The sequence below is a fragment of the Giraffa tippelskirchi genome, chromosome 11 (assembly GCF_054371585.1).
Source record: "Giraffa tippelskirchi isolate mGirTip1 chromosome 11, T2T-mGirTip1v1.2.pri, whole genome shotgun sequence".
NCBI lineage: Eukaryota > Metazoa > Chordata > Mammalia > Artiodactyla > Giraffidae > Giraffa > Giraffa tippelskirchi.
The window spans coordinates 128,689,203-128,714,595 of NC_137285.1; the positions used below are offsets into that span (position 1 = coordinate 128,689,203).

General features: G+C 40.2%; 1 protein-coding gene and 1 long non-coding RNA gene across 3 annotated transcripts in view; one reads left to right on the forward strand and one right to left on the reverse strand.

Moving 5' to 3' along the window:
* Positions 1-25,393, reverse strand: part of LOC145526971 (uncharacterized) — a 98,234-nt gene that overhangs the window by 25,509 nt on the left and 47,332 nt on the right. The gene's annotated exons all lie outside the window — the stretch shown is intronic.
* BBOX1 (gamma-butyrobetaine hydroxylase 1) overlaps positions 1-25,393 on the forward strand; it is a 65,727-nt gene that overhangs the window by 18,256 nt on the left and 22,078 nt on the right. For both annotated transcript variants that reach the window (XM_081544059.1, XM_081544058.1), the window contains one exon: positions 10,556-10,754. In XM_081544059.1, coding sequence (XP_081400185.1) covers positions 10,556-10,754 — 199 coding nt within the window. The remainder of the gene's footprint in view (positions 1-10,555; positions 10,755-25,393) is intronic.

The following is a 25,393-nucleotide window of genomic DNA, read 5'->3' on the forward strand; positions in this document are numbered from 1 at the left end:
TAAAGACACCACCAGAAATTTACTAGAGCTAATCAATGAATATAGCAAAGTTGTAGGATATAAAATTAATACCCAGAAACCTTTCGCATTCCTATATGCTAACAGTAAGAAAACAGAAACATAAATTAAGGAAAAATCCCATTCACCATTGCAATGAAAAGAATAAAATACTCAGGAATAAAGTTACCAATGGTATTTTTCACAAAACTAGAACAAATAATTTAATAATTTGTATGGAAACACAAAAGAAGAAACCTCAAATAACCAAAGCAATCTTCAGAAAGAAGAATGGAACTGGAGGAATCAACCTGCCTAACTTCATAATATACTACAAAGCTACAATCATCAAGACAGTATAGTACCAGCACAAAGACAGAAATATAGATCAATAGAACAAAATAGAAAGCCCAGAGATAAATCCACACACCTATGGACATCTTATCTTTGACAAAGGAGGCAAAAATATACAATGGAGAAAACACAATCTCTTTAACAAGTGGTGCTGGGAAAACTGGTCAACAACCTGTAAAAGAATGAAACAAGAACACTTTATAACACCATACACAAAAATAAACTCAAAGTGGATTAAAGATCTAAATGTAAGACCAGAAACTATAAAACTCTTAGAGGAAAACATAGGCAGAACACTCTCTGACATAAATCACAGCAAGATCCTCTATGACCCACCTCCCAGGGTAATGCAAATAAAAACAAAAATAAACAAATGGGACCTAATTAAGCTTAAAAGCTTTTGCACAAGGAAGAAAACTATAAGCTAGGTGAAAAGGCAGCCTTCACAATGGGAGAAAATCACAGCAAACGAAACAACTGACAAAGAATTAATCTCCAAAATATACAAGCAGCTCATGCAGCTTAATACCAGAAAAATAAATGACCCAATCAAAAAGTAGGTCAAAGAACTAAACAGGCATTTCTCCAAAGAAGAGATGCAAATGGCTAACAAACACATGAAAAGATGTTCAACATCACTCATTATCAGAGCAATGCAAATCAAAACCACAATGAGGTACCATCTTACACCAGTCAGGATGGCAGCCATCAAAAATCAAACAATAAATGCTGGAGAGGGTGTGGAGAAAAGGGAACCCTCTTATGCTGTTGGTGGGAATGTAAACTAGAACACTGTTCTATGGAGAACAGTGTGGAGATTCCTTAAAAACTGTAAATAGAACTGCCGAATGACCAAGCAATCCCACTGCTGGGCATACACACTGAGGAAACCAGAATTAAAAGAGTCACACGTACCCCAGTGTTTATTGCAGCACTATTTACAATAGCTAGGACATGGAAGCAACCTGGATGTCCATCGGCTGATGAATGGATAAGAATGTTGTGGTACATATACACAATGCAGTATTACTCAATGTAAAAAAGAACACATTTGAGTCAGTTCTAATGAGGTGGATAAAACTGGAGCCTATTATACAGAGTGAAGTAAGTCAGAAAGAGAAACACCAATACAGTATATTAATGCATATATATGGAATTTAGAAAGATGATAATGAAGACCCTATGTGCAAGAGAGCAAAAGAGACACAGATGTAAAGAACAGACTTTTGGACTCTGTGGGAGAAGGTGAGGGTGGGATGATTTGAGAGAATAGCATTGAAATATGTATATTACCATATGTAGAACAGATGACCAGTGCAAGTTTGATGCACAAAGTAGGGCACTCAAAGTCAGTGCTCTGCTCTGGGGCAGCCCAGAGGGATGGGGTGGCGAGGGAGGTGGGAGGGGGGTGGAGCCTGGTGGGCTACAGTCCATAAGGTGGCAAAGAGTCGGACATGGTTAAAGCAACTAAGCACGCACACATGCTCTTTCTGTGCCATTGCCATTATTGCACTCAAGGGTCAACGTCTGTGTATTTGACTGCCTGCCCCACTAGAAAATTGGAATCAAGAGAAAAAACTAATGTTAATAACAGGTACCATTTTTCCAATATCTTCCATGCATTATAGAATTGTACCAGGCGCTATTCTCCGTGCTGGGGATACAGTAATGAACAAAACAGAAAAAGATTCTGTCCTTAAGGAATTTGCATTTTGGTAGAGAATGAGATCACAAAATTTACAAACGTATTTATACCACATCAAGAGACTACAAGAACACAGATACAGGCAGGTTGTTCGATGTGGTGATGGGGGTGAATGGAAGTCTCTTCTGAGTCCTAATTTTTACTGCAACAGGAAGCAAAGTTGTCAGCTAAGCATGAGTAGAAGGAGGAAGTGTGGGAAGACTGAGGATAGAGAACAGGATAAACGTCAGCTCGGGGAGTAGGGGATAGAGTTAACTATAGATTAAGGGGTACGCAACAAAATCGGTCATCATGGTACGTTTTCGTCCAGCACGTTCAGCTGCTCTGGTTCAAGTGCAGATTTAATTAGGTGTGCTATGTCAAGTTCTTTCAAGATACCATCTCATTTAAATTTCCCCACAACCTGCAGGTTATTTCCACCCTGTATTTTCGAGGTAAAGAAATTGAACTGAGAGAATATATCAGTTTCTGAAGGTCATGCAGACAGAAAGTGTCAGAATTCCAACTTGAATCCAGATCTGTCACCTTCAAACCTTTGACACAAAGTCCCTATCAAATTGGACCTGCATCTCATTTCTACATAAGTACTTAGTACATTCTCAGTGAACTAGCTTCGGAAATGAGGACTTGGCTGAGGGGCAATTCTTACATGTTTTGGCTGACTGAAAAGTTAAGCTGAGTCAACAGACTTGAGACTGCCAAAACAAGGTTGATTAGATTTAGGCTACATGAATAAAAATGTAGTTGTGAGCCCACTGTCTAGGTATGGCCAGAGCACACTGTAGCATTATATCTGATTTGAGACACCCAGGCTGTTACAGGGCATCAGCAAACTTGAACTCATCAACCAGAGGAGAGCAGAGAGGATGGTATGGGGCTTGGGAGCCATAAAACGTGAAAAATATGGGTGAGAAAGGGGCTATTTATTTAGCCTTGGAAAGAAAAACTCAGTTCAGTAACTGTCTTTATACCTTCTCCAAGACTGCCATATTCTGTGTGATTCTGGAGCACTGAATTAGCACCTTAAAGAAGGTGACAGAGGTAGATGTGACTCTGTGTAAGGAAGAAGATTGTGTCATTTGGAGCTGACTAGAACCAGAGTGGGTTGCTCCATAGGGAGACGTGTGCTGTGCAATTAAAAGCCATCAAGATGATGTTCTACAACCTTTCCAAGGATGTCAAAGAGGATAGTTAAAATAATGACAGAGGGTAAAATTGAATTTTCGGTTTGCACTGCCAACTCGAAGGAAATCTGAGATAATAATCTTCCTTCTTGACATCCTTTGGTGCTTGTTATCCTTCAACAAATTTTTTCTGAATATCCAGAGTCCAGTTCTTCGCGTAGTATCCCAGCTCTGACTTAACATCAGCTATGTGATGTTGCCTCAGTTACCTAAGATACTGATGCCTGTCTCATCTATAAAATAGGAACAATACTAGAACCTCTATTATGGGGTTGTTGTGAGGATTACATGTGTCATTCCATGTAAAGTGCTTAGAAAGTGCCTAGTAAGTGTGTTAGCTTCTGTTTTTGTAAATGTTTATCACACTGTCCTTTAGTGCTGTTTCATAATTTCCTGTGTTTTTGTTTTTTCCAACTGTATGGTCACTCTTGTCATAGGGCTAAACATATATAATATACCAGGTACCTAACAGTCCAAAACAAAAATGTGTTTCTCTTCTTTCAAGCAACTTATAAACTTGTTTATACATTCTCAAGGGGACTTTTCAAGTTTGGCAAGATTATCACTTACAGGAAAGGTTTTATGGATTCCTCTATCTTTTAAAATGCTAAAGGGTGCTCAGATACTTACTGTCTTCTTTTGGGTTGATTCCAATTTCCATTCATCATTAGGAAATAAGCAAATATTTTATTTAGGATACAGAACATAGTAGTTTTCTGAAAATCCATTGAGTGCCAGTCCTGCGCTGTATACCAGGGGGAGAAAGAGTTAGGGGCAACAGCCAGGAGGAAATAAAGATAAATGACAGAATCCCTATAGTTTGCAAGGAGCTTGCGGTCTAGTGAGAGAGAGAGAGATGAGGACCCACCTAGCCCACCCTTGCTTACTTTTATACTTCATCTGCAACACCCATGTCCGTCTAGTGCGTCCTAGCCTCAGTGACTTTGAGTTCCTCCAATAAGCTAAGAGATCACCCCTTTTCCTATTGTCTTTCTTATTTGGACACTTTCTCTGCCCTTTGCATCACTGACTTCTCTCACCCCTCAGGATGCAGCTTAAATAGCATCTTTTCAGTTAGACCTTTCTTATCTGCCGTGTCTAAATAGGGTCTCCATCCCACTTCCAATGATTTTTTGTCAATATACCCCATTTGTTATGCTCATAGCACTTGACACAATGTTTAGTTTTATGTATTTATTTCTTTGCTTCCTTATTTATTCACCTTTTCCCTCCCAAGGGCAGCGATCACATCTATTTTTATTCACTAACACGTTCTCTTTCACATAGCCAAGGCTTTCAACAAACACGTACAGAGTAAGTGCAAGATCCTTTCAGCACAATGTGGTGAGCACTGGGACTGAGGTGTGTATGGTGCCAGGCACCACAGAAGACAGCCATCCTAGCCCAGTCTTGCAGATCCCAAAGGAGGGCATCGCAGAGGCTGTCACGGCCGCATCAGTGCTCCTCAGCACTCTTCTCATACATGCCAACAGCTTCCTATCACAAGCCTGCCACGCTCCTGGGGGTCTTCTCTGCTTGAGGGAGCCTGCTTGGCCAACACACGGGGAAGGCCAGGAGACCCAGGAATGAATCCCCCGAAACAGCTCTCAACCAATAAGCAGTGGGTATGGGTGGCCTGTGCATCTCAGCTTCCTTGGCTCTGGGTAGGATAACTCTGAATCTGAAGTATAGTCTACAGCATTGCCATAAGGTCCAGCAGTGCTGAGTCCCGGCTGCAAAACCCTGACCTGTTCACCTGACACTATTATAACACTGTTATTTGGCTATACTCCAATATAAAATAAAAAGTTTAAAAAAACCACCCATCCAGAGGCCTGCTTCCCTGTCTCACTTCCCCACCTCCTATTGGTGCCTCCAGGGAGAGCTCCTCAGTAAATTGTTGTTTATTTGCTCAGTCATGTCTGACTGTTTGCAACCCCATGGACTGAAGAAAGCCAGGCTTCTCTGTCCTTCACCATCTCCCAGAGGTTGCTCAAACTCATGTCCATTGAGTTCATGATGTCATCCAAGCATCTCATCTTGTGTTGCCCCCTTTTCCTCCAGCCCTCAATTTTTCCCAGCATCAGGGTCTTTTCTAGTGAGTCAGCTCTTTGCATCAGGTGGCCAAAGTATTGAAGCTTCAGCATCAGTCCTTCCAATGAATATTCAGGACTGATTTCCTTTAGGATTGACTGGTTTGATCTCCTTGCTGTCCAAGGGACTCTCAAGAATCTTCTCCAGCACCACAGTTCAAAAGCATCAGTTCTTTGGCACTTCATGGTCCAACTCTCACCTTAGTAAATTGCTTGTGTTCAGATCCTCATCTTAGGCTCAGCTTCGGGAAGAGTTCGATCTAAAAGAGGACAAATGACCAAGATCTTGAAAGGCGGGTTGAGTTCACTAGACAAGAGACAAGGATGCCCTTTCCAAAGAGGGCAGCAAGTCCTTAGTGCAGGAAAGAGAATCAAAGCCCTATTTCCACTCAGGTGCCTTTCCTCTCTTGGGGGTCAGATTTGGTTTATGGCTGAGGCCCTGCAAGATAGCTACAGGAAAAGATAGTAAGCTATCAGCTGATCCTCAGCACATGAGATGAGCTGTTTCAGATAGTTGTTTCAGGCACAGTTCTGTACAGGTGAACAGAAGGTCCTAGATTCATGAAATAACACACTGTAACCCTGCACATTGCATTCATGAATCTTCAACTCAAGAGCTTCTTTGTGTCTTTTCCTTTTTTGAAATACAAGTCAGGATTCAGGAATGTGAGGTTTAACCCTGAAAAGCAAGCCTTGTACAAATGGTTCCTTGAAAGCCAGCATGTAGCCTGTGCATAAATTTTATGATGTGTGAAGTACATGTTCAAGGAAGTATTTATTAGTAAGGCCATAAGTTAAATTAGAAAGGGTGGTTCATGCCTTAAATATTCCGTCATTTTCCATACTGTTTATGTATCCAAACCCAAGTGTGAAATTTAAGTTTGCTTTCAATGTATTCACCTGACAAATGAGTTCTTCTAGGCCAATGTGTTTTCATATGGTCCCTAGTGGTGAGTTTTTGTGGTTGGCGGAGATTGGGAAAATGCTTCTAAATTACCTTTTCAACATCAGAGTTTCTGTTCAGATATCATAGGATCTACACATAGATCATTGAATGATCCTACTGGTTGGATTTATTACGATGAAGTTTATTTCTCCTGGAAAACTAGAGTATTTTATATTGAGGATGTTATGATGAATTTGGAAACTGGTTAGTCACAATGCTGTCCCTGAAAATTACACTTGGCATTACCGAGTCTATCAGTGGCTCATATTAGGACACAGATTCTATGATGGACTGTGGCCCTTGGTCACTGATTTTTGCAAAGCGGCTGCCTAGGCCCACCAAAATAGGAGCTATAGTTGGAGAACTATAAACTTTGTAGAACTTGAAAGGTACTGTGACCAATCCCTGATAGTAAAATCCTATGAATGTGAAATTATTTATAGTACAGATTGATGTTTATATTAACAGCCTTGCTTTATCCTTAGTCTTTACGTGAATATGGTTAACTTTCCACATGTAAAGAGTAACATATTTATTGAAAGAATATAATTCATTCTCTATGAGTTAGATGAGAATATTGGATATTGTGTTTGTATGTCCATGTGTGTTTGAGAGCATGTGTGTGTTACTCTATAACAGGAAAATGACTCATGTAGAAACAAAAATTCATTAAAATATGCTATAGACGTATTTCAATGTATATAGTGTGTACCCTAAGCAGTCCTTGAATCCACAAAGTGTTCAAAATACAAAAGGTTTTAAAACATTTACATCTTGTGAAAGTGTTTTTTCCATCTCTATTTATTACATTTCCCTGCTACACAGTCACCAAAACTCTCTGGAAAGTGATAATGGCCTTAAGTAAAACCACTGGCGTGGATCACTGACTTACATTGGCATAAATTTTTTAAAAAGAAGCTAGCTGATTTTTAAGCCTTGGTTCATTTCACAAAAGCAGTGAATAGCAATGTTGTTGTAGAGTTGTGCCATGAAACCTAGTTGTAAAGTTTTTTCTGCATTGAAAGTCCTGACTGGGAGCCAAGGTTTATCTTTAAACAGTCATGCTTGAACATGTCCAGATGAAGTGTTCCTAATTGTAACTTGCCCCGCTTTACTTTTCATCCAGAAAGTAGATTTTCCGTGTAAGGGATAGAGTAAGCTGTGAACATTCAGACATAGGACTTAAAAATACATGTGACAACAATATTTCAAGGCATCAAATGTTTCTCTTCTGTGTAGCTGCTAAAATTACAGACTTTGGACTTAGTCACCTGAATTTGCTTAACTAGCTCTGCAAATCATTAGCTGTGAGACTCAGCTCTCTGTTCCTTTCTCTGTAACATGGGAATACTGACACCATCACAGTATTCCTATAAACCCTATTATGTATATTTATTATGGATTTTCAAAAAATAGTGCATGGAGAGCGCCTTGGACTGCAGCTGACTCTAGAAAGTCTTCAGTAAATATAAATTGTTATATTATGTATTTTCTTAGTCTACTATGTGCTATGCACTATACCAGACTCCTTGCATAAACTCAATGCATGGGTAACATATGACCTTCAAGGCAAATATTAGTATGGTTGGTTTACAAATTAAGAGATAGAAGATCAGAGAAAACACAAAGAAACAAGCTGGTAAGAGGGAATATGATGACTCAAGCCCAAGTCTCTTTAGCTCCATGTCCTTTATTCTATTCATGTCCTATTTCATATAATATCAATTACGTGTGGCTATTTAAATTAAAGTTTGTGTGTGTGTGCTCAGCTGCGTCTGACTCTTTGCTAGTCCATGGACTGTAGCCCACCAGTCTTCTCTGTCCGTAGAATTTTCCAGGCAAGAATACTGGAGTGGGTTGAGATTTCCTGCTCTAGGAGATCTTCCCAACCCAGGGACCAAACCCATGTCTCTTGTGTCTCCTGCATTGGCAGGTGGATACTTTACCACTGTGCCACCTAGGAAGCCCAAATCAAAGTTTAAGTCGGTTTAAATTAAATGAAGGAAAAAACTCAGTCCCTCAGTTCCACTATCTATATGCCAGGTCTCAATATCCACATATTGTTAGCAGCTACGGTACTGGATGGTACAGATAGAAAATAGTTCCAGCATCTCAGAAAGTTCTACTTGATAACGTTGCAGTCTGGACCATACTATCTCTCCAGGCTGGTTTTCTCTCAGTAGGACATGAGATTTTTCTTTTAAATATTATAACAAGGCTCATCAATAAATTACTTAACCCTTTGTAATAAAGACATCATACATTGCTGTAGATGACCATGTAGACCACAGCTAATCCATCTAGCAGTCTATACAGGAATGAAAAATTTGCCCTTAGCCAGAGTATTACAGTGCCCAAGATCTGAGAACTCCTCAGCCATAGTTTAGATGATCTTTCTATCCAATAATAAGAACCCATAGTGATGGGATATCCTAAAGCCAATGTGAAAATCTCATCTACCTCCAATACTCTATGGACTTACAATTTTCATTTGGGGCTCAATAAGCTTAAAGTTGTTTTCAATATTTTTTAAGATTCTAGGTATAGTCCACTTAGGTGTAAGGTTTGGAAAGAGGAGATAGTGATTTATCATTTTTGTCTTTAACACTGATATTTTGCCCAGGAAACTTTTCTCTTTATGGGAAGCCAAATGACTTTTCTATCTAGGTAGCCAATAAGCAGTATTTATGACATTTATCACCTTCTTTTCACAGACCTTTATGATGGGTATCAAATATTACAATCTGGAGACTGTAAATGCAAAGGGCAAATAGGAGTGGCAAAGCCAAAAACCATATAATCCAATATTCAAAAGTCAAGCAGCTCTCCTCTTTGAAAAGAAGCTCTTTCATATAAATCCAACTCTTGTTAGAGAGGAGAGTGGTACAGCGCAAGCATGCTGGGCCCATAAAAACCAGCTCTGATTTTAGAGGAAATAGCTGAGGCATGAGGGACAGACATGGGGAACTTCATGCGTTTAAAAGAATAACTGGTATCATAGAAGGAGCATTAATAAAGGATCAGAAGATCTGATATCTCCATAGTATCCTGAATGTACTTCAACTATAGCATCCAACAAATTGTGTACTTTTGTTTGGTTTGTCACCTATGAGTCTGTCTAATCCATACTGTTGTAGGTGGCTTATCTTCACTATTTTACTGCTTTTATTTATTTTTTTATCAATTTTTATTATAGGTGCTTTACAGCATATTGTGTTTTAATGGTCAGCTTCCATGTCCAAGTCTTCCATAGACCATGAGTTCCTGAAGACTTACTGTCTATCACAATGTCTCTCAATGTAGTAAAACATTAGGCTTATTGAGGGCTTCCCTGGTGGCTAAGTCGGTAGAGAATCCGCCTGCAATGCAGGAGACCCAGGTTTAATCCCGGGGTCAGGAAGATCCCTTTGAGAAGGAAATGGCAACCTACTCTAGTATTCTTGCCTGAGAAATCCCATGGACAGAAGAGCCTGGTGGACTACAGTCCACAGGGTCGCAGAGTCAGATACAACTTAGCAACTAAACCATACCACCAAACACCACCATCAGGCTTATTGAAAAAATAAACCAACAAAAAATTATTGGGTAGCTAATAGAATCAAGAAAGACCAATAACATGTTTTACACCCTCCACCCCCCCAAAAAAATTATGATTATATTCCAAATCCTTAAAATCTCATTGTTACCACTTTAGCCAGCCTGCTCTGGCAAAACAACATGGCCCATTTTTCCTCCCCATGGACAGCTTTTGCTGACTCCCATGAACAAGTTGACCCCAGAGAAAGCTTCTTATCAGTTGAAATAAGAGAAAGGAGGAGTGGTTCCTACCATGGCAAACACCTCCCCCCAACCCCCAGGGATAGGCATAGGCTGTTCTAACACATCATTCTCGTTTTCTATTAGGAATTGATTAATTCAACTTGGCTGTTAAAAATGCACACTGTTTCAAGGCTATTTCTAAGCAATGTCCAGGCAGAGAAGCCCTAAGGACATATGTATCAAGAACCATCCACAAGCTAAACATTCTCTTGACAAAGTGCTATAGTGAGTACCAGTCATGGGTCTTGCACAGTGGCAGGCAGAAGGCCTGAGTACACTGGCCTGGCTCCAAGGAAGAAGAGCTGGTAATTTGGGCATTTCTAATATGATTGAACTTTAGTCTGTTCCATGATAGATCAAAGGTCAGCTTCAATGAACTAGTTTCTTCTCTGAAGTTCTCCTTGTATGTTAAAAACAGTGTTTTTAACACTGGTTTCTCCTTTTTCATAATTCACAGAGTGTCAGTACTGGGGCTCAGAGTTCCAGCTGCCTACTCTGGATTTTGAAGATGTTTTAAAAGATGATCAGCATGCATACAGGTGGCTCTCCAGCCTCAAGAAGGTCGGCATCGTGCGACTCACAGGAGCAGCTGACAAACGAGGAGAAATTTTAAAACTTGGGAAAAGGATTGGTTTCCTTTATCTCACATTTTATGGGTGAGTCACCAAATAGTTGGTATTCTGCCATGACAGAAGAGTTGGATATATTTCTTAGGCAGGGGACTCTTGATTGATGATATAAAAATGTCTAGACTGTTTTGAACCTGAAGTAAAATGAGAATCTAAAAAGTGGGATTTCTCTGAGCATGACTGGAATTACATCAGACACCAAGGATAAGGTAGTTAAAGGTGGAGGATTCATTTGCTAAGGCCACCACAACAGAATATCACAGACTGGGTGGCTTAAACAGCAGAAGTTTATTTCCTCCCAGTTCTGAAGGCTGAAGTCCGAGATCAAGGTGTTGGCAGCTATGGGCTTCCCAGGTGATGCAATGGTAAAAAAAATCTGCCTCCAGTGTAGGAGATGCAGGAGATTTGGGTTTGATCCCTGGGTTGGGAAGATCCCCTGGAGGAGGAAATGGCAACCCACTCTAGTATTCTTGCCTGGGAAATCCCATGGACAGAGGAGCCTGGTGGGCTACGCTCCACAGGGTCACAAAGAGTCAGACACAACTGAGTGAGCACACACGTGCATTGGCAGGTATGGTTCTTGGTGAACGCTCTCCTCCTGACTTGCAGTTGGCCACTTTCTCACTGTATCTTCATATGGCCTTTCCTCTGAGTATCTGCACTCTTGGTATCTCTTCCTCTTATAAGGACATCAGTCCTATTGGACTAGGGCGCCACCCTTGAGATTTCATTTAACCTGGAGTTCCCTGTCAGTCCAGTGATTAGGACTCTGTGCTCTCACTTTACAGGGCCTGGATTCAATCCCTGGTCCAAAAAAAAAAAAATATTTCATTTAACCTTAATCACCTCCTTAAAGGCTCTTACTCCAAATACAGTCACATTGAAGGTCAGCACTTCATCATATGAATTTGGGGAGGACACTATTCAGTCCATAACAGGTGAGATAGAAGACTATTTCTGCAACGTTTTAAAAATATTCAGCTTTACAAAAGTGAGAGTTTATTAAGTTTTACCTCGCAAGAGTTGGTGCAAAATTAAGTTGGGCCTTGAGGAAGTGAAACCAGCCAGCAGATGTGTTAGATAAAACTAACGAGCAGAAAATTAAGTCTACACACTTTAGCAAGTAACAGGAAATATTATAATCGATTTTAACTTTGGAACAAGAGGCCGTTTGCATAAGAATTGCCTAGAAGGTAACGTTAATTATGGATAATAAAACACTAACAACGGGAAACAATTATCTGGAAGTGGAGGTATTCATTAGGGTGAGCCTGTCATTTGAGATGAATACACTTATTCTTGGGCTCAGAGTAGAGAGCACTAAAAGTGAAAAGGACCTCCAAAAGGCAAAGGTCGCAGACTGGTAGCACACAGGCAGTATTCAGATGTGTTTTGTTTGGCCCACGTAACGTTGAAAGAAAATGAAATTAGTCATCTCCCATCAAAAACTGGGAGAGTTTACACTAAATATGGATCTGATTTTTCTTGAAAAATCAAATAGAGCAACAACTGAGCTTAACTCGCTGCTTGCCAACAACCTGCAGGATTAAAAAAAAAAAAGGCTGAATCCTGAAGCGAGCACATTCTCACACTGCAGTTTCACACATTCTGTCCCCACTCCTGCCTCAGACCTGCAAGGCCCTGCCAGTCTTTGACTTTGCCCCTAGGTCAGCTAATCGAGGGCAAGACCTCATCTGCAGGTAATCAGAAGGTCAAAAATCGTCAGTCAGACTCCTCTGGTGGTACGGGGATGAGAATCTGCCTGCCAATGCAGGGGACACGGGTTTGATCCCTGGCCCGGGAAAATCCCACATGCCATGGAATAACTAAGCCCGTGTGCCACAACTACTGAGCCTGCACTCTAGAACCCGGGAACTGAAACTATGGAGCCACGTGCTTCCTCTACTGAAGCCTGTGTGCCCTAATGCCCGTGCTCCGCAACAAGAGAAGAAACTGCTGTGAGAAGCCCATGCATCACAACGAGTAGCCCCTGCTCACTATAACTACAGAAAAACCCGTGAACAGCAATGAAAACGCAGCCAAAAATACAACAAATTAAAAAGTTTTAAAAATATTCAGTCCCCAGGGATTTGAACAAGTTTATTCATGGCAGAAGACTATCATGTTAAAGCTTGAATGATCTAGTCTCCATTCCCACCCCAGGAAGTTACTTTTACTATCAGCAAATTTGTTGTACAAAATTTTTATCTACTCTACATCTGCAAGAATTGAAGCTGCCTTTAGAGGTAACTAACTAGGCTTGACCTTTCCTGCTTCCGAGATCAGATGAGATCGGGCACATTCAGATGGTAAAGAGTCTGCCTGCAGTGTGGAAGACCCAGGTTCTATCCCTGGGTTGGGAAGACCCTCTAGAGAAGGAAATATTCTTGCCTGGAATTGCATTCCAATATTCTTGCCTGGATAATCCTGTGGACGGCAGAGCCTGGCAGGCTATAGTCCATTGGGTTGCAAAGAGTCAGACACAACAAAGCGACTTCACTTTAGAGATAACAGCAGTTAAAACAGACAAAGGAGAAAGAGTCTTGAAATTAGTAACAGCTTTGACTGTATTATTTGTTCTTTATTTTTCACAACTTTTTGAAATAGATGTTATCTCTAGTTCACTGAAGAGGAAACTGGGACCTAGAGAATTAAACTATACCCCCAAAGTCCTACAGATAGTAAATAAGGAACCAAAGCTAGAATCTGGGTCTGTTCAAGCCCTGGGCTTCCTAATCTACCTCACTAGCAATAATATGAAGGAAGAACAAGGAAAAGATGCTTTCAGGCACTGGAGGTAAACAGACCACTTCAAAACCAATCTTTTCTATGTTGTTTTACTTCATTTTTACTTGCTGACACCAGACTTTTGCACTGATGCCAACACATTTCATAATTTCATTACAATGGCCAAGTTTGGGGGCTCTGTTATGATTGCCTAACTCCCACCCCCATCCATCACACTAAGGGTCAGATTCTTAGTCCTGATTTATGACTTGTGTTTTGTTTTGTTTGTAAAAGTCCTAATAACTTGGCCACTGATCTCACATTGAGAAATTTACTGGAATAAATACTAAAGGTTTGTTGTCAAAACAAATTAGACTTCCTACTACTATTCCACTTCCTTTGTCCAAGATCTTTGCATCTGAACAAATTGTGTGTGTGCAAAGTCATGTCCGACTCCATACGAGTCCCCTATGGACTGTAGCCCGCCAGGCTTCTCTGTCCATGGAATTCTCCAGGCAAGAATATTGGAGTGGGTTGCTATGCTCTCCTCCAGGGGATATTCCGAACCTAGGGATCGAACCTGCATCTATTACATCCCCTGCATTGGCAGGCAGGTTTTTTACCACTAGCGCCACCTGGGAAGCCACTGACCAAATAGGTTGCCTACTATGTAAGTTTCCAACGAGAGACTATTCACTTTAATTCGGATGATCTGGAAGAGCTTTCTGGTGGAGATGGGCCTGGCCTAGATTGTAAGGAAGGTCACGTGACAGAGGCCAATGTGACACTGCCGTCGGGCGAGCAGGAGAGGCTGAGGCACTGATGGGTCTTGGCTGTTGAGCCACCACGGCCACTTCTCTGCCGGGTCGTGTTCTCCAGCCTGCCAAGGTCTCAAGAGCTGGGAGACAGGGGCTGGGGTCCTCCTGCCCCATCTCCCCCTCCCTCCATGAGCGGCTGCCCTCTCCTCCAGCTCCACTCTTCTTCACGCAGCCCAGAGTGACATAATGGAGGCTCTTCCCAGTTTTCCCTCTCCTGTTCCCCAGAAGGAACAAAACCACAAGGTTACATGGCAGGTCACTCTGAGGAAGCAAGGCCATTTAGACAATTAAATATAAGGAAGTTATGAGTATTTAAATGTAAGGGCTGGTCTGGGAAATCCTTGAACATCAGCCTTGACAAGTTAAACTGTTTCCTTTTGGTCATGGGAGCCACTGCGCATTCTGGAGTAGGGAATGAGCGATGTAGAAATGGCATTTCAGGAACATTGTTAGCACTTGGTTCCACACCAGCGCCTCTGGGAATATCTTGTGTCTTGTGTCCAGAGTGTGAACTGAGGGCAAAATGGAATTAAGCTGTTTATTTCCCGTTTGTCTTCATAGTGGAGAAGGCAATGGCACCCCACTCCAGTACTCTTGCCTGGAAAATCCCATGGACGGAGGAGCCGGGTAGGCTACAGCCCATGCGGTCGCTAAGAGTCAGACACGACTGAGTGACTTCACTTTCACTTTTCCCTTTCATACACTGGAGAAGGAAATGGCTACCCACTTCAGTGTTCTTGCCTGGAGAATCCCAGGGACGGCAGAGCCTGGTGGGCTGCCGTCTATGGGGTCGCACAGAGTCGGACACGACTGAAGCGACTTAGCAGCAGCAGCAGCAGCAACTAAATCTCACCTTCAGCAGGTTTCTTCCCTAAATCTTTCCAACTATACCACACTCCAGGACATGCTTTTCTTTCTACTTTACTTCTTCTTCCACTAATGATAACCAAGATCTCTTTTTTTGCTGTTGTTTTTTATTTTTGGTAATTTCTAACCCCCAACTTCAAGAACTTACAGAAAACAGTTTTGTTGTTGCTGCTATTGTTATTGTAACTTAGATTTTGTTTGCTTATTTGCTTTGGGAGGGGGGTTGTCAACAGAATGAGAAAACTGAATGTTTTCCCCAAAGTTATTTGCCTTTTCTATATTGAAGTTAGGGTACTGAGATTTTTAAAAAGAAGAGAAATTTAGGACAATGTTTCTCAACCTAGGCTGCACAGTGGAATAGCCAATTTAAAAAAGGCAAACATCTGAGTCCCATCTCCAGAGATTTTCTTTTTAAACAAGATTTGGATTTGGCCTGGGTAGCAGGAATTTTAAAACTCAGCAGGTGATACTCATTTGCAACAAAGGTCTTAAGCCTCTAGTTGAGAGGAAGGGTAGTTGGAGAGAAGGCAGGTCTCAGTTGATACAGAGCTTGGGTTCTTTACAACCTCTGAATTCTCACAATTATGTAACTAAACGGCAATTGTCATGTTCTTCTTGGTACTGTGGTAATGCCTGGACATGACTTAACTTTATAACATAATCAGTAGCTGCCTTATACAGGGTCTCTCCCTTTCATATCTTTATTTCTCTACTGGCCTTACTCTTGTTTGAAAAATAACTGGTTGGTGAGTGAACGGAAAGAATAAATGAAGGCAATAAATAATTGAGATGAGGGACTGCCAAATGTATGAGAGGGACAGAGAAAGGAAAATGGGAAATGTTAAATGTAAACTTTGCTTTCCAGGTAGATTTTTCAAGGATCCTGGTTTCTACTCTTACTCACGTGCCAAAAACAATAATAGCTTGCTACTTCACACTTGCTTGCCTTGGGAAACTAATACACACCTAGTACTTTTCATTTCAAATAGGGTTACTAGTTCAGAAAATTTGAATTGCATGGGTCCAAACTGAAAATTATAGTATCTAATTTTGGGTTCTGACTGTCATCTCCATTCTTATATGGTTGGCTGGATAAATAAAAATAGCAGATTCCAGAACTTTGTGTAGTCTTAGTATATAGTAGGCAAAGAATAAATATTTAATGAATAAATTCTCACCTAGGTTTAAAAGGACTGTAAAGCAGTAGATGAATGCAATAATTATTAGAGGATTTCATAATTATGAAATTATATTCACCTAAATCAAAATGGCAATAGCTTTGAGGGTAAAGTTTACATCGTGTTCCACCTGTGTATTTTCTCAGATACTTGTCATTTTTTTAACTGTGCATCATCTAGATGATATTTTTTCATGCAGCCATGTGAAATGCTCAGTAACCTTACTGCCTTAATGACAAAATCTTTCCTGGGAGAAAAGAATAAGATTTGGTAAAGAAACTCCCATTGTCAGGTTTGTCAAATATATATACATGTGGAACAGTATGTAAAAAGATAACATTTTTGGGAGGATTTAAACCTTTGACTTGGAGCAACATAGGTTTCACAAAGTAAGGCCAAAAACCTCATCCCATGTCCCTGACCCCCACCCCAAAGGAATAAAAATAGCTTTATGAATCTTTTCTTTATTGAAGAAGTTATCTGAATTTTATGACATAATTTAACCCAATGGGAAATAGTCATTGTAAATTACATTCCACTGCCACTGTCAAGTTAGAATAAAGCATTCAAGGATGCATCCCCCAGAGTAAATCTGAAAATAAGTATAATCAATGAAAGAGAATGTCTTGGTTGGTGGTATCGTCCTACACATCCATGCAACAATTGAATACTTTGCCATGTGCAAAACACCACACCAGCATTTTGTTCTGAGCCAGATTTGGGTTTCTACTTATGTAAAATTATCTTTGGTGATTCTTGTATGTGGTGGTGGTTTAGTCTCTCAGTCGTGCCCAATTCTTGCGACCCCATGGACTGACTGTAGCCTTGCCAGCCTTCTCTGTCCATGGGATCCTCCAGGCAAGAATACTGGAGTGGGCAGCCTTTCCCTTCTCCAGGGGATCTTCCCAACCCAGGGATTGAACCCAGGTCTCCCACATTTCAGGCAGATTCTTTACCAGCTGAGCCACAAGGGAAGCGCATAGAACAATACATATCCCATAAAACCAAGGAATAAACTATCAAGGAGTCCTCGACTTTTGACATTACAAATGAGGGAACAAGACAGGCAATATACGCCAACAGAAGTTAAAAGGTAGCACAGAGCTAAAGGGTGGTGCTCACCCGGTCTGCTGAAAGCATGGTGAGGATGGGGTGATATTCAGCTGTTAATATGGCAACTGGAGAGAAGAAAGCCAGGGCTCCTCAAACTTACACAGGCTACCAGTGTATAAACAGGTGTGATATTAATACTTACATATTTAATTACAACTGTATAATTCCGTACAGCTCCTTCTCCCCACCACAAGCTAACTCAACATATATGCAAACCATTTTATCCACCAAAGAAGCTGGCAAGGGAACAACTACAGCCATAGTTCTTTTCTCACTTTGCTAGGATTGCTTTCCCATCTTCCTACTTCACCTTCTTTCTGGCATGCACCTCCCTCACTTTTCCATCTCCCTGCCTTAATCCTGTCTACAAACAACCTGTTCCAAGTCCTCCTCTGTTTCTGGCCCCTTTTCGGTCTTTCACGCCCTTCTTGCTTGGCCGACTCATCTTCCTCTTCCTCTATTCTAACCACCACTCACACTACATCTTCCCTTGCTCTAGCAGCCTCTGCGACTCTAGGGGAGTCACAGCATCAGCTCTACCAGCACCTCATTCTCAATCCTGGCATTATAAGAAAACAAAATATTAATAAGTACTTTACTCCACTTCCTAGGAGCCTGTTTTGCATTCTGAATGGCTTATCCAGAAAAGAGAGTTGAAAAGTCTCCTCTCTCCCGTATATTCATAGCATCCAGTTAGGCATTTTTCTGTTTCCTGTAAGAGATTCCATTTTTATGGATAATGCATATAGTGTGGAAAAAAGTGAACCATTCTGTTGTAAGATATCACTACTGTTGTAAGATATCACTACTGTTTGTTGGGCTGTAGTAATGTTTGCTGGTCATTGTCTTTTGAAACTGTAAAATATAAGACAACACTGAGAAGTTCAGATGGTCTTCCCTAAAAAGACAAACACGTAACCTGAGAGTTCCTTCTCTAATTTTGTGTGTGACAGACATGGGATAGGGGAGGAGGATTCAACATTGCATTTTTTAAAGTGTTTACCATTAGCTGCATTAGCATCGTGTATTAACTAGTTATCTTGCTGTTACTACTAGCCAGGACAACCTTTGACAATAAGTTTATCTCACTGCCACTGCTACTGTCATACTGAACTTCTTGCAGGTAGGAATGATGGCCTGATCAGGCCACCACCTTTCTTTAGAACTAGCTTGGTGCCTCACACACATTTATCTCTCAGGAAATGTAAATCAAAGGGAATATAAACTATGATGTTAAGGGATTCCATTTGATCAAGACATCAAAAATTCTTTTTTCGCATTATCGACATTTATCAGTCTTCAGTTAGAAAATTAGCCTCATGAACAACTCACCAGCAAGTCAAGCAAAAGAGAACACAAATTTCAACCTTAGCTAGCAAGATTCCTTTCCAGGTCAGAGCCCAGAAGTTCAGTTCTTTCTTCTTTCTAAGAATGTTTTATTTTCTAGCACAAGCAAGATGCAGTAACCCATGCAACAAGGATTAGACTAATAAGAATAATAATACATTTTTCTGGAACAGTAACATCAGGAGTAAAATAAAAATGGTAAGAAAGAGATAAGAGAAAAGAAATTTCTGGATTTTGGTGGTAGCCAAATTTTATCTTGTGGAGACAAGCATGAAAGTGATATAAATATTGAATAAAACTTATAAGGCCACAAATTGTAGTGGAAAAATATAAATATTTTGAAACACTTCATTTCAAAAAGTTTAGGAAAGAATTAAGGACTGAACACTCCAGACCATCTGTATTGCCTTACTGCCCAGAGAGCTGACCACGGGACCAATAAGGAAACAGAGCTTAATCATGGCTTTACCACCACCTATTTGTAGGTGAGAAGCTGGTCTAAACTTCTCATGTAATTTTCCAGAGTTCTATCATTCTCTTCTAGTGAGGACTTGTTTCTCTTTTCTAAGGGAGTGTTTTAATACTTATCAGGCTCTTTGAGGCCTTTGGATGAAAAGTTGCTGGAAAAAATGTAAAATGCTACTATCACTGTTCACATTTGCATCTGCATGCGTGTCTTGCATGCAGACTTCATCAGATGAATCAAAAAATATCAAACAGCAAATGTTTCTGTTGGGCTGTTTGTCAAATACACCAGCCAGGCCAGTTAAGAATTAGCAATATTGAAATGGCCTCTGGGGAAAAGAAGTATGTCTCCCATCCAGCATTCACTGGATTTCTGCTAGCATTTCTGTAAGCCAGCCCAGCAGCATTTCACACATTAACTTGTTTTAGAGATTGAGGATGTACCAGTGAAAATATGATGATTCTTTGGCATCTGGCCCCATAGAAATTACTCCTACCATTAGTACTCCCTCCAAATCTGACTTTGAAACAGCTACTTGCTTGATGTACATGTTACTAGAAAACATTTCTGAAGTGTGGGGACTGAACAGGGAAAGGAAAAACAAGTTTACCCATTTTGCTGAAGTTTCTAGCCAAGCAATTGCTTCAGAAAACCGCACAGCCCTTCTTGAATAAAAATGGCTTCTCAGTTAGAAAAGACCAACCTAGAAGCAATTCAGACTTGAGAAGAAAACAAATAAAACTTGTCTGAGTTCTGAATTGAGTTGTTATTTCATCCTACTTTGTGAAAAATTTGCACTGAGATTTCTTAGTAAGTTGTTTTAAATTTAGCACAGTATTTGAGGATGGGAGGGAGGTATTTAAAATGTGTACTCTTCTGGGTATTAGGGTTTCCTAAGCAGGATAGCATGCTATGTTCTTGCAGCCATTGTGAATCCCAGTTTATGTTATCAGCCAAGAGCAAGTCCCTGGAGTTCCTTCTGTAATATTAGGTTTTGCAGTTAATGCCAACAAAACCACTTGAGTATGAGGTCATCTCATGAATGAAAGGAAAAATAATTTCTGTGTCTCATGCTCCTCTAGAAATCACTTGAGGAAATTTATAAGCTACTCTAATAAAGCAGTTGCTTCTCCACAAGCCCTCCAATCCCCGTTGCTGCTGCTGCTGCTGCTAAGTCGCTTCAGTCGTGTCCGACTCTGTGCGACCCCATAGACGGCAGCCCACCAGGCTCCTCTGTCCATGGGATTTTCCAGGCAAGAGTACTGGAGTGGGGTGCCATTGCCTTCTCCGCCAATCCCCGTTACCTCCTTGGTAATACTCTATGACGTCAAGACCCGCAGCTGCTGTTACTGGGATGTGAGAAAATAATTTTCCATTAAGCACCTTTTATGTGCTAAGTATTGAACTCCATGTTACTGTCGTGATCTTGAATCTTGACAATTCTGATAAGAATCATTATCCCCATTTTAAAGATAAGGAAACTGAAGCAGAACAATCAGTTGCTAACTCAGGTTTACTTGACTCAGCAGTCTGCAGTCTTGCCTATACACCATACTACTATGCTGGTTTGTTGTTATTAACATTTTCTCATAGTTCCTAGTGCCATAATAATCACTGACTATCAAATGTGGCTTCTACTCATATTGCAAGCCCAGAAGCAGGGAAGTAATTTAACAGGCTTATGTGGAAAGTCCTCAAACTAAACCATAATGACAGCATCAGAATATTCATTCCCTTCTCCTCTATTAAGCTCAAATTATAGCCAACTGTTTATGCAAAAGGAAAATGACAATTGACAAAGAATCAGATAACTTGTCACAAGAAAAGATGAAGTTTGTATTTTAATCTTTCACATTATTAATTAAACTATCATCCAGTTCTTGCTCTGGTGAAATAAACTAAGCAAATTTCCTTCCCCCAGCCCCATAAAAAACTATTAAATATGCTTAATGTGGAATTCTCATAGATTTTTTTTGCAATGGATTGCATTCTAGGTTTTTCATAATGAGGGCCTTTTGAACTTTGGAGCAAATTGCTGTAACTGTTTATGTTTTTAAAGGTAGTTGTCATCTTCCTATCATTTATGTGTGTTCAGTCCTCAGTCATGTCCGAATCTTCATGACCCCATGGACTGCAGCCTGCAGGGCTCCTCTGTCCATGGGCTTTTTTTCAGGCAAGAATACAGGAGCGGGTTACCATTTCCTCCTCCACAGGATCTTCCTGACCCAGGGATCAAACCCTCATCTCATTCATTGGCAGGCAGGATTCTTTACCACTAAGCTACCTGGGAAGCCCAGCTTCAACTTGATTGTTAAGAATATTATTAACCTTTAAAAATAGATTATAAAAAAATACTTCTCATGGTAGAATATAATATGGATAGAGAAAAATCACATAAAACAAATCTATAGTTTAATGAATTACTAAGGCAAACACTCTTAAATACCATCCAGGTCAAGAAATGGAACACTGGTAGCCACTCTACAACCCACCCACAAGTCCTAACCAGTCACAAACCTCCCTTTTCTCCCCCCATGTAATAGCTCCCTTGAATTTTAAGGTACTCACTACCATATTCACTTGCATATTTTTCTGGTTTAAAGTATGATCACCTCAGTGTGACTCCCTTATCACTAAAGTTTGGTTTCCAAACTTTTTCATTTTCTGATAGCTTTTTTCCTCACCTAACAATTGATTCTATTTGTAAACATAAATTTGTCATTGGCACCAGTGCTATGTCAATGTATTTCTATTCACTTTAGTTGCCTGAAGCTCATTCTCTTGTAAATTTCTCTGGAAGACCTCATGGGAACAATATTCTCTGAATTCTTGCATGTTGAAAGCAGCTTAAGAACTTTATACTTGAAAATCAGCTTGGCTAAATATCAAACTCTTGGCATATAGCATCTCTAATATGTCTGTATGATTTTATTAGTAATTTCTTTTCCTTATCAGTAATTTGGTATTTCTACCTACATCCCCTCAAAAGATTTTTTTTAAAGATTACTGATTTTACAGACCATGTCTTGGTGTTGGTTGCTCTGAGGCAACTTTTTCAGAGAGTGTTTGGACTGACGTTTCAATGTAAAGCGTCAAATATAATTTTTTTTTTAATTTTAAGAATTTTTTAAATTGTAGTTTTTAGAACTTGCTGCTTTTTAATTGGCTTTCTTCTTTTGAGGACATCTATTATGTATATATTAAATCTTCTTTGCCTATCCTCTTAATTTTTTACTATCTCTCCAATACTTCTTATCTCTTCCCTTTTTTTGACATTTAAATTCTTCTCCCTTTCATCTTCTAGCTATCTAAAGGCATTATTTGTTATGTTTATTTGATCTTTCATTTCTTCTAATTTAGCCATCATTTTTTTAAAAAAAAATTAATTTTTTTCTTTTCTGAGTTTATCGCCCCATTTTTAGTTTCTAATTCTTATGTAAGTTATTCTTTCATGTAGTGTACCAAAGATTTCTGGATTCATTATAAGTAACTATATGTAGAAAACAAATTAGAAATAGGGATAATTATAATATTTTATGCTCATCTTTTGGGGTCATATCCTTCTGGTACATATTGTCTGTGGGTGTGCTATTTTGATTTATTCTTTCTCTTTAAAAAATAAATATGCAACTAAACCTTAATCATCTCTATGTTGCTCATTTTTATAAAAACTTTGTTTTCTTAACTGTTAAAAGGAGATATGATTCAGAAACCTTTTGTAATTTATGGTTTTATGTCAGATTTCACAATGATGGCTGATAATATTCTTCTTCTCCTTCTCCCAGTCCTTCTCCTTTGCTTTCATCCAGATCTTTTTCCTTTGTCCCTGTAATACTCAATTTAGGGTCTTTCTCTCAGAAGGGAGCTTTATCACGGAAGGGAGTTTGGTAAGTTTTTAGAGTTTATGGGCCCAGACTATTCCAACTCCTTACCATAGACCCCTTGTATTCAGCCATACTGGAATGTGAAAATCCTCTCCCAGACTTAATTCTCATTCTCGAATTGCCCTACTGCACTTTCCAGTGAATATGTTTGTGATCTGGGAATTTTCCAGATCCATCAGATATCTAGTTTCCTCTCTCTGTTTCCTCCTACACAATTGCTGATACCATGTATTACAGCTTTGGAGGGTCCATCTCTATACCCTAATAGAATGAGATTTTTTTGGTAAGACTTTGCAGGGCTATAAGGGAATCAGAAATGTGAAGGGAAGCCAAAAACAGCCAAAGAGCAAATCCTCTTGGTCCAGCCCAGTTGACAACCTCTCTCTCATCATCTGATAGACCATATTCTCTCCCTCCACTGGGCCTTCTCATAAGCTATTTTTTTTCTGGCTGTGATGACCCTTATCAGTTCAGTTCAGTTCAGTCGCTCAGTTGTGTCCGACTCTTTGCGACCCCATGGACCACAGCACGCCAGGCCTCCCTGTCCATCACCAACTCCCAGAGTTTACTCAAACTCATCTCCATTGAGTCAGTGATGCCATCCAACCATCTCATCCTCTGTCATCCTCTTCTCCTCTCGCCTTCAACCTTTCCCAGTATCAGGGTCTTTTCCAATGAGTCAGCTCTTCCCATCAGGTGGCCAAAGTATTGGAGTTTTAGCGTTAACATCAGTCCTTCCAATGAACATTCAGGACTGATTTCCTTTAGGATGGACTGGTTGGATCTCCTTGCAGTCCAAGGGACTCTCAAGAGTCTTCTCCAACACCACAGTTCAAAAGCATCAATTCTTTGGTGCTCAGCTTTCTTTATAGTCCAACTCTCACATCCATACACGACTACTGGAAAAACCATAGCTTTGATGAGACGGACCTTTGTTGACAAAGTAATGTCTCTACTTTTTAATATGCTATCTAGGTTGGTCATAACTTTTCTTCCAAGGAGTAAGCGTCTTTTAATTTCATGGCTGCAGTCACCATCTGCATTGACCATCTGCAGTGATTTTGGAGCCCCCAAAAATAAAGTCTGCCACTGTTTCCACTGTTTCTCCATCTATTGCCATGAAGTGATGGGATCGGATGCCGTGATCTTTGTTTTCTGAACGTTGGGTTTTAAGCCAACATTTTCACTCTCCTCTTTCACCTTCATCAAGAGGCTCTTTAGTTCTTCTTCACTTTCTGCCATAAGGGTGGTGTCATCTGCATATCGGAGGTTATTGATATTTCTCCTGGCAATCTTGATTCCAGCTTGTGCTTCATCCAGCCCAGCATTTCTCTTGATGTACTCCACATATAAGTTAAATAAGCAGGGTGACAATATACATCCTTGAAGTACTCCTTTTCCTATTTGGAACCAGTCTGTTGTTCGATGTCCATTTCTAACTGTTGCTTCCTGACCTGCATACAGATTTCTCAAGAGGCAGGTCAGGTGGTCTGGTATCCCCATCTCTTTCAGAATTTTCCACAGTTTATTGTGACCCACACAGTCAAAGGCTTTGGTATAGTCAATAAAGCAGAAATAGATGTTTTTCTGGAACTCTCTTGCTTTTTTGATGATCCAGTGGATGTTGGCAATTTGATCTCTGGTTCCTCTGCCTTTTCTAAAACCAGCTTGAGCATCTGGAAGTTCATGGCTCACATATTGTTGAAGTCTGGCTTGGAGAATTTTGAGCATTACTTTGCTAGCGTGTGAGAGGAGTGCAATTGTGCGGTAGTTTGAGCATTCTTTGGCATTGCCTTTCTTAGGAATTGGAATGAAAACTGACCTTTTCCAGTCCTGTGGCCACTGCTGAGTTTTCCAAATTTGTTGGCACATTGAATGCAGCACTTTCACAGCATCATCTTTGAGGATTTGAAATAGCTCGACTGGAATTCCATCACCTCCACTAGCTTTGTTCATAGATGACCCTTATGCTTCTAAGTAAATCCTATCCAACCTTCATGTCTATACTTGACGCTCATCTTTACTCTCATAACATCTTGTAAGTTAACTTTGGAAGATAAGTCACATTGATTTGTCTTCCGCATTGACTATCAGTTTCGTGAGGCGCAAGTACCATGTCTATTCAATTCTACAACCTCAGTTTCTGGCCCCTAGTATGTGCCTAATAAATAGTACTGAAACATAAGTAATTGGAGGTCGAATGAGTGAGTGCATCCAGGAAGTCACATGTGGAAATGTCACAAATATAGTTAGAAATAATAAGCAG